General features: G+C 39.9%; 1 protein-coding gene across 1 annotated transcript; it reads left to right on the forward strand.

Moving 5' to 3' along the window:
* The first annotated feature begins 1,120 nt into the window (after positions 1–1,120).
* LOC137280868 (ankyrin-1-like) lies at positions 1,121–11,810 on the forward strand. The gene is made up of 5 exons (XM_067812065.1): positions 1,121–1,198; positions 4,023–4,080; positions 4,414–4,695; positions 7,450–7,512; positions 9,236–11,810. Exons 1-5 carry the CDS (start codon positions 1,139–1,141, stop codon positions 10,240–10,242), a joined length of 1,470 nt encoding a protein of 489 aa, XP_067668166.1. The 5' UTR covers positions 1,121–1,138; the 3' UTR covers positions 10,243–11,810.
* Positions 11,811–13,115: the final 1,305 nt, after the last annotated feature.

Consider the following 13,115-nt stretch of genomic DNA (forward strand, 5'->3'; position numbering starts at 1 on the left):
ATCAATTAGTTCACGAACATTTAAGAAGTAACTATCATTCCTTTGGAATAAAGTTCTATTAAACCAAAGGTTGGGACCCTAGTATTTAATATTTAACCAATAGTGACAGATGAGGCAGCCTGAGATAAATATATAGTTGTATCACACACAGCCATGTTTGCATGTGCTTTTAAGTCAACTCTTTCCCAGATTTAGTTAGAAAATTAGTTCAAGACCCCATCTCAAGACCCCAGACCCCACCCCACCCAGATTTTGCAGTATGTCATTAATCTCAGAAAGCCAGAGAGGCTGAGTAGATAGGTTTACATGTGTATGAGGCAGAGGGTGGAGAGGATGAGGTCCAAACAGCTTAGATTGTGACGGACGGCTACTATGATCGTCATTGCAGCATATCAGATGAAGAGAATTATCATTTGGAGGATTCTTCCAGTAATCATGACTGAAGTCCTTAAGATAATTCAATATGAAGATAATTTGAAAATGTATGCGTATTCTTAGAAAGTGTCCCATTAATATCAGAGGCTGAGAGTTAATAGTCTGAAGCAATTATTCTCACATGCGTTCTTTTATTGTCCATAATTAATGATACATTAGGGCCAGTAAGGCGTCTAGTAACATTTTTAGGTTATTAGCCCCACTGGCTAGTGACAGTCTGAATCTATTTCTAACAGTGCTACGGTGTCGCAGAAAGGGAAACTAAAATTGCATAATCCAAGATGACCGCCAAATACCAATAACATATGATATCTCTATTCTAAGGAGACACACTGGAATGATTTCATGTTTGATACTGGGGTTTGGGGTGACAAGCATTCACCTGGGATTACATAATGCTCAAAATTGTATAACCATTCATTCACGGCTGACTGGTGAGACATTTCAGCAATTGCCTCAATATTTTATGTACGCTTCTGTCACCTTTGTCAAATATTATACGATTAACAAGACGTCAAAAAAAGAAAGATGAGCCACATTTACATCAATGTGTCGAGACACCAATGTTATCTGGATTAGGAAAGGAACTGCAATATCTGCATGCAATACCATTTCTGTTCGCGTCAACAATCGGTATTCTTGTCAAGTCTACTTCAAGTTGTCTCCCCTGTTTCTCAATACTGAAAGTAGAAATTCATGGCGGATGGCTTGTTCACGCCGTGTCATTACGAAGAAGGGCGTTACACACAGGAGGCTTCGTTTCGTGAGTTATTTCACTTTTTACCTTTCATTAAGTATAGTTACATATCCTTGATATCATTTAACATTGTAGATACACCGGGGGCTTTCCACTGAGCAAATGATTAATAGTCTATATATGACCGAGTCAATATCCGTCAACCCAAAACCGAAATACCGGTTTACTGTGTAGTGCCCGTTCGCAGGATGAGTTGAACTATGAGTGGTGTCCGAGTGGAACAAACACTACCTTTTCACAGAAAACACTTTAATTATTAAGAATGACACGTTACATCATGGACAAGCGTCGGACGTTCTGTCCTGCAGTCGGGGGTGCAAAACAAAACGGAGATCAAGCGGCACGTACTTTAACCTTTAACCTTTAATACAAAAAGAGAAACATAAATACAGCGAAGCGTCCTTAAAATGACCATGATTAAACCACAGTTACAACACTATGCATTGTGAAATATTCGTTCTTGGGTATGTAAATTGTATGTATAAAGTAAGTGAACCCGCTGCAAGGAGTGTACAATATCAATGCCTCCCCACTCCCCCACCTACCCCTTCCCCACCCACCCCACCCACCCCACACCCTCCATTATTATTGCACAGTAATTTTATGTACAAAATTGCTTCCATCCCCTAGAACCTGCGTGCCCGCTACAATACGTAATGCCCTGCCACAATAACACTAGTAACGAGAAAAAATGGGAGAACAATCCCTAAAACTTAGTATTTGTTAGTTGGTAACTGATATTTTACTGTGACGCCTTTTAGCTTTGAATTAACTTAATAATGATGGGCTTGAAACTAAAAGTGCTTTATGGTTCAACTTCTTTATTATACAAGGTCACAACGTTTCGAGACAGATTCTAGTCTCTTCTTCACCTTATCTTCACCTGTATAATAAAGAAGTTGAACCATAAAGCACTTTTAGTTTGATTCCTCCAACTTCTAAATGCCTTTGAAACAACTTAATGATGGCAGCTTGGAGTGCGGTTTACGCATCTTACTGTGTGGAGACTGCTCTCAGAGAAACAATAACTTCACTATATAGCACCCCCGCCTTATCTCCATACCACTACCCATGTTCACGCTCCAGTGCACTTATGGGTTGAAGGAGTGCTGATTCGTCCAAGAAGGCAAAAAAAAAATAACAACTAACCAACCAAACAAACAAACATGTATTTTTACTCGCAGTCAGCACAACCACCACCAACAGGACATTTAGCACATGTTAACGAACAATCCTTGACAGACACTTGCATATACACTTCTATTGAAATGGGGGTTGACTGTGCCAGCATTCGTGCAAACGTAACAGAGCACATACATTTAATTCAATCAAAGTACCTTAATATCGGGTGTGGCCTCCTCGTGATTCGGCGTTCGCCACTGCAGGACATGTTACATTACATCAAGTTACATTAGAATTCGTGACAGCATTACCAGGGATCCGACGTCATTCTTCTGTAGGACGGTACCAACGCATTTCCTGTTGATCTTAGAGGTGCTCATTTCAGGAGATCTTGATGGGCACGACAGGGTGTTGACGCTGATGGCGTTTAAATATACTAAACATAAAAAGAAACTGTGTAGATGTTAATTTTGGTCCCAGACATACTCATACAGAACAACATGTGCTGCTAGTGGGTAAATCTGGATTATTGACATAAAGGAGTGTATACTGAAACAGGATTAGGCATTAAGATGCGCCACCACAGTAACACGATGGGATTTTTTATTTCTTAAGGACCAGCCAACTGCACTGGAGCCTGTTCAGTACCGCGTATGCTCCACTCTAGCACTCACAACTGTTAAGGTGACCTTGTATCATATACACCCATGCCGTACCAACATGACGAGCAGCTCCTGACCATTCACAGGCTGGCGTCTCAAGGCTATAATACCTCTTTTCATTCGATGGAGCTGAGATCAGGATATGGCCACATTATGGCGTCACAACCCGCATGTAAAAACTTCTCAATCTCTGCCTTTTGTATACTAACGGAAAAAAGTAAATGTGCATAACATGAAATGTGCCATGGCTGTACCAGAGACCTCACTGGCCTACACTGAAGTGACTAGATATGTTGGTGTCCATTGAACCACGGTCAATTCTATGAAGACATAACGCGATCAAGAAATGGTTGCCTCCGGCCGGCCGTCCACGCGTCATCAAAACAACCACATTCGGTTAACCCAGCTAAGGAATTGTGTTTTATTCACTGACGAGTCGGACAGTTTATATGGCAGGGCAGGATTTACAAATGGCGATGTGAACGATATGCTGACGCGTGCCTTTTTCGACGTCGACAGGTTGGTAACAACAGCCTTATGGTATGGGGGAAGATCACGTTGTCGGAAACAACCTGTCATTGGCTTGTACACGCTGACCAATGATGACTTCTGGTTCTATAATCCATGCTATGCCTGCCCTAGGAGTTCATTATTTACCAAAGTTAGGATTTGGTTCATGTAAAATCATACTTTATATTTCCAATACAATTTTGCTGCCATGAACATTTAATGGCCTGACAGGTTGGATAATCGCAGAATGGTACATAATTTATTACTTTCAAAATTCACACTCCCCGTTTGTGTCTATCAGATTCATTCATTCAGCGTTTCGTTTTGCATGTACAACAGAACACTGACACCAAGGACATGTCAGATGCCTTGGGAGGTAATCTCAAGAGCGTAATGTGCAATAGGAGGGGAAATCTTACCGTGTGGTGCTATTTTATGGTAGTTATTGTAACAGTATACACATTTTCTGCATCTCAACGTTCAGTACATTAATATTACACAATAGATTCAAAATTCTGAGTTCTCATCTTTTTCAGGCAGAGCCAGTGAAGACTTCAGAGACACTGAAGTATGTCCTGCTTGTAATGATAATTGGTGAGTTATTTGTTATTCATAAATTTATACAGGGTATCGCGTGAGTGTGCTGAATGATGGTAAGTATCCGCTATTCGGAATTATTCGGATTTATTGGCAGATATGTGAATATTTCTGTTACTTTCTTAGGAAAGAATGAGCGGGGATTTTGGTTTTGTTTTAATTGTTTGGGGGTTTTTTTTTGTTTTATTTTTCTTTGTTTTATTGGGGTTCGTTGTTGATTTTGGTTGCTTTTGTTTGTTTGTTTGCTTGCTTGTTTGTTTTGTTTTTTGGGGGACTCACTTCATACAGCGAAATAGTGCCTACAGTTTGGTCACCATCAGTATTTCTCAGTTTCAGTCTTTCAAGGAAAGGGTGATGAGTGTCCCTTGGGTACATACGGTGAAACCTGTAACAAAACCTGCAGAATTAACTGTGCCCCATCGTCTGACAAGAAAGTTCACTGCCACAAACTGACTGGAAAATGTTCAGAAAGATGCAACAATGGTTGGCATGGGGACCAATGTAATATCCCGTGTAGCAGGAACTGTCTGAACAATGTCTGTAACGTACAAACTGGAACTTGCGTCGACTGCAAAGCGAACTATTCAGGAGAGTATTGTGAGACATACAAAGGTACGTGGAACGGAAAAAAATGTTGTTGTGTTTTATCGGTTGTTTTTCATTTTGTCTGTTGTCTGGGTTACTTTATTTGTTTGAGGGAGGGGGGAGGTTTAGTTGAGGCGTGTGTGTGTGGAGGAAGGTGTGTCTGTGTCTGTGTCTGTGTCTGGAGGGTAAAGGGGGCGGTGTGTGTGGAGAGCGCTGTTGTTCTGGAGGCATGCACCATTACTTTGTAACTTGTCAACACTGGCTTCCATAATCAGCCTGTTTGCAAAAGCTTTCAAGTTATGGTGGCTGTTTATTAAGTTCGCAAAGCCAGTACTGCAGCAAATATCAGTAAAATTCTCAATTTCAAATATTGACCTATGTTAAGCCTTTCGTGCGTGTATGTTGACATGGTCATCGCTTTCGGATGATCCACACCAACGATGCATGTGTTAAGAAGCACCTTATTGGATTTGGCCTTGCTAATCTGTTCGCGATCATCTGGTATCATCACTTCATAGTGATGCATAAACACGCACATTTCGGATCGTATTCTCTGCCTTGTCTGTCTCTGACTCTATGTGTTTACAAACAACAGATAGAATGATACTCCTGTAACAAATATATACTTATGATATAGTCTCAAACGTACAATCGACTTTGCTCTTAGAAGAGATTTCTTATGGATGTGGAAAGGATTTTGTTAAGCTGAAACTATAAATTAACTGGATCAGCACTTACGAAACCCCGAAGAACACTTCGGCTAGAGGGCAGTCAGTTACTTTACATTTCTACTTATCCAAACATTGGTGAAGTTCGCCACTATGTATGGTTTGACTGATACTATTCAGTCTGTGAGTGAGGTAATATTATATGAGCCATATTGTGAATTAAAAGTGTCATATTTAAATAATTTATAATGTTATATCTTAAAATGTGTCTGCGAAATAGAGAAAAAGAACTAGAATATCTTAGCTAGTGATTTAAACTAGTCTGTGACTTAAACAGATGTACTATTTACGACATCACAGGTCACCACACAAGTTAACATAGGATTTACAAGCTACCTGCATGGACCCTAACTGGAATCAGCAACTGGTGATTGTCGTGAAATTTGGTCATTATTTAAAACAACATATATTCGACGATTAAAATCATCTGGTTCAAAACTGACGTAAGTTTTAAGACTTACGTATCCTCTCAGGAGGATAATAATTTTAGATTTCATAATTGTATATTTCATCATTTCCGACTAGTCTTACAAAACCCTTTGAAGTTCCCTAGGATAACTGACAAGAACTCTCAAGATAGAAATTCCAGTCCTGGCAATCCTTGGTCAACTACTTGGTGCAACCATTTTTGATTAGAAGTTAATCAGTGTATTGCCACTGTTCCGTCTGGTGTTGTGAACAGATTGAGTTACTGATTGATGTCGTTGATGGCAGCTGAAGAAGTTTGTGACGCATTAATACGGATGTGCAACTTCACTGTTATTTACACCCGATGTTCCTAGGTAATACTTGCCCTTCTTCAGGTGAATAATAGTCAACAGTTCCAGAGGTATTTATAGTGTGTACATTTCACTCTAACATGTTCATCCTAGCTCTTCAAAGAACTAATAAGTAATGCTCTTCTCTATCCCAAGCTGTAGGAGTAGGCACATAACATATGGTTCTTATCGTGGGCTTCATACAGTATTATTTTCAACTACGTTACTCAGCAGGATTCCACAGTGTCAAGGTATTTTCTACCACTGAAATCTTTGGGTAAATGCACATTCTACCATGACTTCAGTAAACACTGGATTGTGATTGCTTAATCAAAGTCATTCAGAGGTACATAATAAATGTTTATCTCCATAATACCATAACCGCGTTATTCGGATTTTAACAAATACATAATGTGTTGGAAAACGAAATTAAAATAGCTCTTAATTTGATTTAAAACCCGACACATATTACTAAATACATTTATCAAAAATTACGAGAATACAATCAACTTTTGATTAATGATTTGTGACAGGAATATGAAAAGTAGTAAATGTGTTATGTAAAAATTGCATTCTTCTTTAACGGCGGGGGATTTGCCTTACCAGTGGCAAACAATTGTTTTTGTGAAGGATAACCTGTTCGTGTTGTAACAGGCGACTAACGGCATCGTGATGACTGTCATCGTATCCCAGGATTATGATCCAGACGCAATCATTAACAGAGTGCCTAATAGCTAAAACACTGACGCACCCGACCTTACAAATTAGCAAACATGGCATTTGGGTTTCGATTACTGATTGCTGTTCTCTGTTGCAGATCGGAGGGACGTAAGGAAAGAATGAAACGGGTACAGATTACTTGCATCACTTTAAGTTTCACGGTTTTTCGGGATTCAAACATTTGTACATTTATGATGTTCCCGCGTTGTAACTATACTCAGATACAAACGTAACGGATCATCCGCTTCCTGGAGTGTGATTTTATAACTAACCTTAACTGAAGGATATATATGGTCATGCCTTCACAGTGAATGATGGATTCGGTGTTATGACAGTTTTGTTTAAGGTTACATTTTACATGGACAATTTAGATTATGTTCTCAAATGACAGCCATTAAACTTGGTGTTGGCGTGTTAATGGGAAACCTGTCATCTGCATCACAGACATTCCTCCCAACATTTAGTTGTTAGAGAAAATTGAAAAAAGATGGTAAATCATTATTTCATCATGTTGCTCAAAATACGGTGTTGTTGCAGATTATCCTCGTTTCTAAGATACACTTTCATATTTTCAGACTCTGATGGTGAGGATGCCACAACACGGCTTACCTATAAGGAAAGCAACAACACAGGGGCAGGTAAGTCGTTGGTTCTTTTTTCAAATTAGTATCGCAAATATGTCCAGGTCATAGTATTCAGATAATGTGGGTATTTCCTAGCTGAAAAATAGTTTTTTGTTTGTTGTCATGTGCAAGAATTGATCTGTCTCACAGACATCATTTATAAATTTCCCTAATTTAACTCAAGCATTACACACCACATTTCCGGAACATTTTAAGTCACTCATTGAGGTAATCGGTGTTACTGACATTGTTAACATTTTGCATATATTCAGGTATACTCTTATGACATATAGTAAGCAAAATCATTTCAACAGTTACCAAAAACAAAATACAGCGTACTTAAATTAGAACAAAAACGAAAAATATGTTTGTAGGATTTTATTCATGGGTAAAATTCTCGATATACTTGTAATATTTGTTGAAAGTAGTTGTCTCATGATAGATACGAGGCGATCACTCTCTGTAAGGGTTATGTTACTGCGTTTTATTCCTGAACGAGAACAAGTTCAAGGTCACGATTATTGCGGACATTTGGGTGAGTCTCACATGCCAGAATGACTCGTACATGTTTGTTTGGTGATAGATCAGGAGACATGGCTAGCCCGAGTAACACATTAATATTCTATCATTAGTGAACATCGGTTCCTAGCTACGAAAAGTAATCCACAGTGTTGTTTTGTATGTAAAATGGATTCAAGCCCACACCATGAATGTTCAATGACGTTGTTAGCGTCATATCGTTATCAGTCACGTCCCCGTACACAAGTCCGACTCATCTGCAAACTGGACACGAAATCTGCTATCAGTAGGGAAAACAATATCACAAAAGCAACATCCAGTCAATTTTTAAAGTCAACATATTTTTTCTCTCATGCTTAATGTGTATAAAGTGCAAGGCAATACTGGTTTCCAGATTGCATAAAATGAGTACATGTCCATGTAATTAAACAGTAAAACGAGGCTAAAAATGATAACAATTTCAGTTTCTGTGAAAACATAACCCCACTCCAACATGACTTTAATAATGAAGAAATACATGTACAAATAGTCACAAAATGTACTGCTGATTTTCATTTTTGGGATGAGGTATTTTAAGCGCAGCAGTGCTAAGTGAGCATACCTGTCAGTGACGTTATAACTGACGCTCATTCTCGCGATTGCTAGCGCGCACCCGCTGGCGACCATGGATGTCGCTAATCAGAATGTTCTTAGTTGTCATGATTTCCTCAAACCTGTATGAATCTTGACGACTTTGTCTTCTTGTTACAGTATATGTGAAATTGTCCGTTGAATGCAGCAATCATCCTGTGTACCTCCTCTTAAAATAAAACTGACCTCAGGGCAGGATCCTGGATTCTATATGCTATCTGTTAATGTCAGTTAACACCTGTTTATATCAGCTTACCTTACGTATGTTTCCAAATGCATGTCTGAAGGCTGAAGAGCAAAAGCAAAATCGCTACTCCTCAAAATGATTATACTTCGTGCCATCAAACTCCGGGTTTCAATTCAAACCTTGAATTTCATTCATGACAGTTTGATTTTACACCTTCATCAGACTGATCAGTACGTTTATCTTAAACGAAAAGTATGTGCAGAACTGGCAAGATTGCACGCTGTGTGATACATGTGACCACCTGTTTTGTTTTGTGATACATGTAACCACTTGATATACCTGTTGATTGACTTGCTACTTTCTGTCATACATATGACTGCCAGTTTCACCCTTCTTTTACAGAAGTCGGCCCCTTCCAGCACCAGGACACTGACCTCCATGACGCCTGCAAGGAAGGGAACCTACAGAGAGTCAGGGACATCCTGCAACAGAACAAGAATGATATCGACAAGCACGGGAAAGACGGAATGACACCAGTGATGTGGGCAGCAAGAAGGGGACACAGAGAAATTCTAGATCTACTTGTGGAGAAAGGAGCTAACCTGCAACTTGTGGATGATGTCAGGAACAACATCCTTCATTGGGCCTGTCGCGGAGGAAATATTTCAATGGTGAAACACATCATCTCAATTAATGCGGTAGACATCAGCAGTAAAGGGCGGGATGGGAGAACACCATTGATGTATGCAGCTCGTATGGGAGAACATAAACTATTTCAGTTACTTGTAAGTAAAGGGGGTCTGCCTGCAGAAGTGGACAATGATGGAAACAGCATCCTCCAACTCGCCTGTTGGGGTGGGAATGTGGAGATGGTGGAGTATATCCTCTTACATAATGCAGTAGGCATCAGCTGTACTGGACAGTCCAGGAGGACACCACTGACGGCGGCAGCATACAAAGGACATGGTCAGATACTTGATTTACTAAAGAGCAAAGGAGCTGATCTGAATGCAGCTGATGATGTCGGTGACAGTGTCCTCCATAGGGCCTGTCTGGGTGGGCATGAGGATATTGTGAGCTGTGTCCTCAAGATGGACGACGTGGACATAAACAGTCGTGGTCAGTGCGGTAGGTCACCACTGATGGTGGCAGCAAGGATAGGGGATAAAGAAATATTTGACTTACTTGTTGAAGGAGGAGCTGATGCAAAACTAGTGGATGATGACGGTAACACCATCCTTCATCTTGCCTCAAAGGGAGGGAATGTTGATATAGTGAAGTATGTCCTCTCCCTGGAGATCGTGGACATCAATGCCAGGAACAAACACCAGGAAACACCAACCATGATGGCGGCAAGGGGGAGTGAGGTGTGCGACCTGCTTGTGTCATATAGGGGTCTCTGTCAGTAAGATGGAGTGAGTGAGTTATAACTGAACGTCACACAGGTTGTCTTCCATACATATTGGAACAAAAACGGTATATACTAATAATTGTATGACTGTATGAAACAACTATCGTCGAAGGAAAAGAGTAAGATCCTGTGATCCTTCCACCCTTGGATCCAACTAGAGATCTGTAAGTTAAATAGTTGATTATGCTTTTGTGGATACTAAAGTCAGTTATAGGTCTACCTGTGACTTCACACGTTGTGAAGATGGACCAAACAAATAGCTCGGTGCCAAACATACAAACATCAAAGAGATGGGGTGTAATTAACTCTTGTAAGTTCACAAACCAACACCAAAATACCACAATGGCACTACATATAGAAAGGCGGTTTGCGGGTAATGATATACAAGAGCGGTGATTATACGGACAGTAATGGAAATATTCACCTAAACCAACTTACAAAATAGGCCTGACGGGACGTGATGATCTTCGGGAATGTTTATGCCTTTCTAGAGCGTAAGGACCAAATCTAGTACCACTATACGATATCCAATGCTACCACTTGGAACATTATTGCATTGCCACATTAAAAGGTTTAATTCTTACTCCAAGAGATAATATAACACTGAAAAGGATAAACATGGTTACCTATAAAGGACTTCGTTTAAGCCGCCATAATAAACCTGGATAGGATCAGTGTCATCTCTTTAACACAGGTCTACTCCATGTGTCTAAAGTTCAAAATATGAAAACAGTAACCATTGTAATATTCCATCTTGTTCTGGGATGGATTTACTGTCAATAATACAAAGGTCATTGTGTGTGTGTGTGTGTCTATATATTTATTATGCAATCTCTTTCCATCATATTGTCATATTTGCACTGTGAGATGTGTGCTTTAATTCATTATATCGCTGTTTTACGTTATTCGGTTGTGCTTAAAAGACATGTTTTGAAGAGTATGTCGCAAGTTCATTTTCCAAAAGCATGGGCAATATTGTCGTTTTTGATCGATAAACATATCCTGAATTATTTATTTATGTATTTATTTACTGATGCCTTTCCGATATTACTGGTACGTTTGTATTTAAACAAATTCACCGCCATTTGCTTGCGACCCATAGCTAGATTTTATATTGTATTGTTCCCTTTCATCATATCGTTTTATGATTACGTGCTATATTTACCTTGTCAGTGATACGTGTTTTTACTGTTCATTAACAGCCCTTTTTTTGAATTTCTAATTTTGTGTACATATGACCTTTCGTGTGGACTTGGTGATAATCAATATATTGCTTGTTTTATGTAAATATCTTATGGCATTTCGTTTTACATCTTCACTCATAACCCATTTTTACAATGGATGTACTCTTATATGTGAAGTCAGTGTGTTTACTCTTGTATTAAGAGGTGAAGTGGGAATGCAATACTTGTCTGTCTGCGGCTTTGCTATTTCAGTTTATGATCCACGTAGGTTTAAGACACAGACCTTGTTTAAATTCATTGTTCAGACTGATTGGGGGGTTTAACAAATATTTCATGTAATGCATTGTTCTGCGGCTTTAGCTTTAATAAAATATTTAACAGACATTGTCTTCATGTCAGTTTATCGCACAGTCATGTATCAAGGACGCTAGATTAGATCATTACAGATTCAGTTGACGTAAAGCTTAAATTCGTTGTGATATAACAGTTGTAGATGTTCTGGAGCTGGAATGTCTTACTCTGGACCTTTACTTGACGGGGTAGGATGAAACACCTGTAGATGTTCTGGAGCTGGAATGTCCTACTCTGGACCTTTACTTGACGGGGTAGGATGAAACACCTGTAGATGTCCAGGAGGTGGAATGTCATACTCTGGACCTTTACTTGACGGGGTAGGATGAAACACCTGTAGATGTTCTGGAGCTGGAATGTCCTACTCTGGACCTTTACTTGACGGGGTAGGATGAAACACCTGTAGATGTTCTGGAGCTGGAATGTCCTACTCTGGACCTTTACTTGACGGGGTAGGATGAAACACCTGTAGATGTTCTGGAGCTGGAATGTCCTACTCTGGACCTTTACTTGACGGGGTAGGATGAAACACCTGTAGATGTTCTGGAGCTGGAATGTCAGAATCTAGGTCATCAGCTGACGGTGAAATGTAGCGATAGGATTATCTATCTAATGAATATTTTGTCAAGGAACCCTGAATAGGTAATCAAATGGCCAAGGCTGAGGGGTTAAAGGACTGGACCCATCGACCCATCATTTTCTAAATAGTAACAGACATAGCCCGAGTTCAACTCTCCCAGTGGGTACAATTCTGAGGCCATTCCTGATGTCCATCTTGGAACAAACGTGTAAATCCATTTATGATCCTCAAGAAGTTCACGTTCTTTATATGAATATACGCGTGTGTTTTCAGTGTGGTTGTACATGTATCACGTTCTGAGATGTGGATGAAGGGGTAGTCTCCCTTGTCCTGTGCATGTTCCGACAGATATTGCTTTGACTGCACTAACAGTGACTTGTGCGGAGTACTCTGTACTGTGTTGTGAGCGGTATGTTCAGCATTCTGACGGAGTAGTCTCCCTTGTGTCGTTCAGCGCTAGAAAACGAACTACCATGGCAGTGTTCATGAGACATGGATCACTTGACGAACACAGTTCTCTCCCTACACACTGCAGGTCTGGGCATTGTCGCGTATACATGGACCGGGTGGAGTTGTCTCCCTCCTGCTGCTCATACAAATGTCTACAAGTCTGTGTAGTAGGTTACACGACACCAAAAGTTTTCCCATAGACTTCTATAGTAACCTTATATATATATTTTTTAAATTATCCAGGCTATCAACAGCCATTCCATATACATAGGGGTACAGTCTGGCCTTTAAACGACAATAAAACAC

The sequence above is a fragment of the Haliotis asinina genome, chromosome 4 (assembly GCF_037392515.1).
Source record: "Haliotis asinina isolate JCU_RB_2024 chromosome 4, JCU_Hal_asi_v2, whole genome shotgun sequence".
NCBI lineage: Eukaryota > Metazoa > Mollusca > Gastropoda > Lepetellida > Haliotidae > Haliotis > Haliotis asinina.

Excerpts from the sequence above, each read along its gene's own strand:
- LOC137280868 (XM_067812065.1), top strand. The coding sequence starts at position 1,139 with ATGGCTTGTTCACGCCGTGTCATTACGAAGAAGGGCGTTACACACAGG. Across the intron at positions 1,199-4,022 it reads CACACAGGAGGCTTCGTTTC|GCAGAGCCAGTGAAGACTTC; the intron begins GTGAGTTATTTC and ends CATCTTTTTCAG. Across the intron at positions 7,513-9,235 it reads AAGCAACAACACAGGGGCAG|AAGTCGGCCCCTTCCAGCAC; the intron begins GTAAGTCGTTGG and ends CTTCTTTTACAG.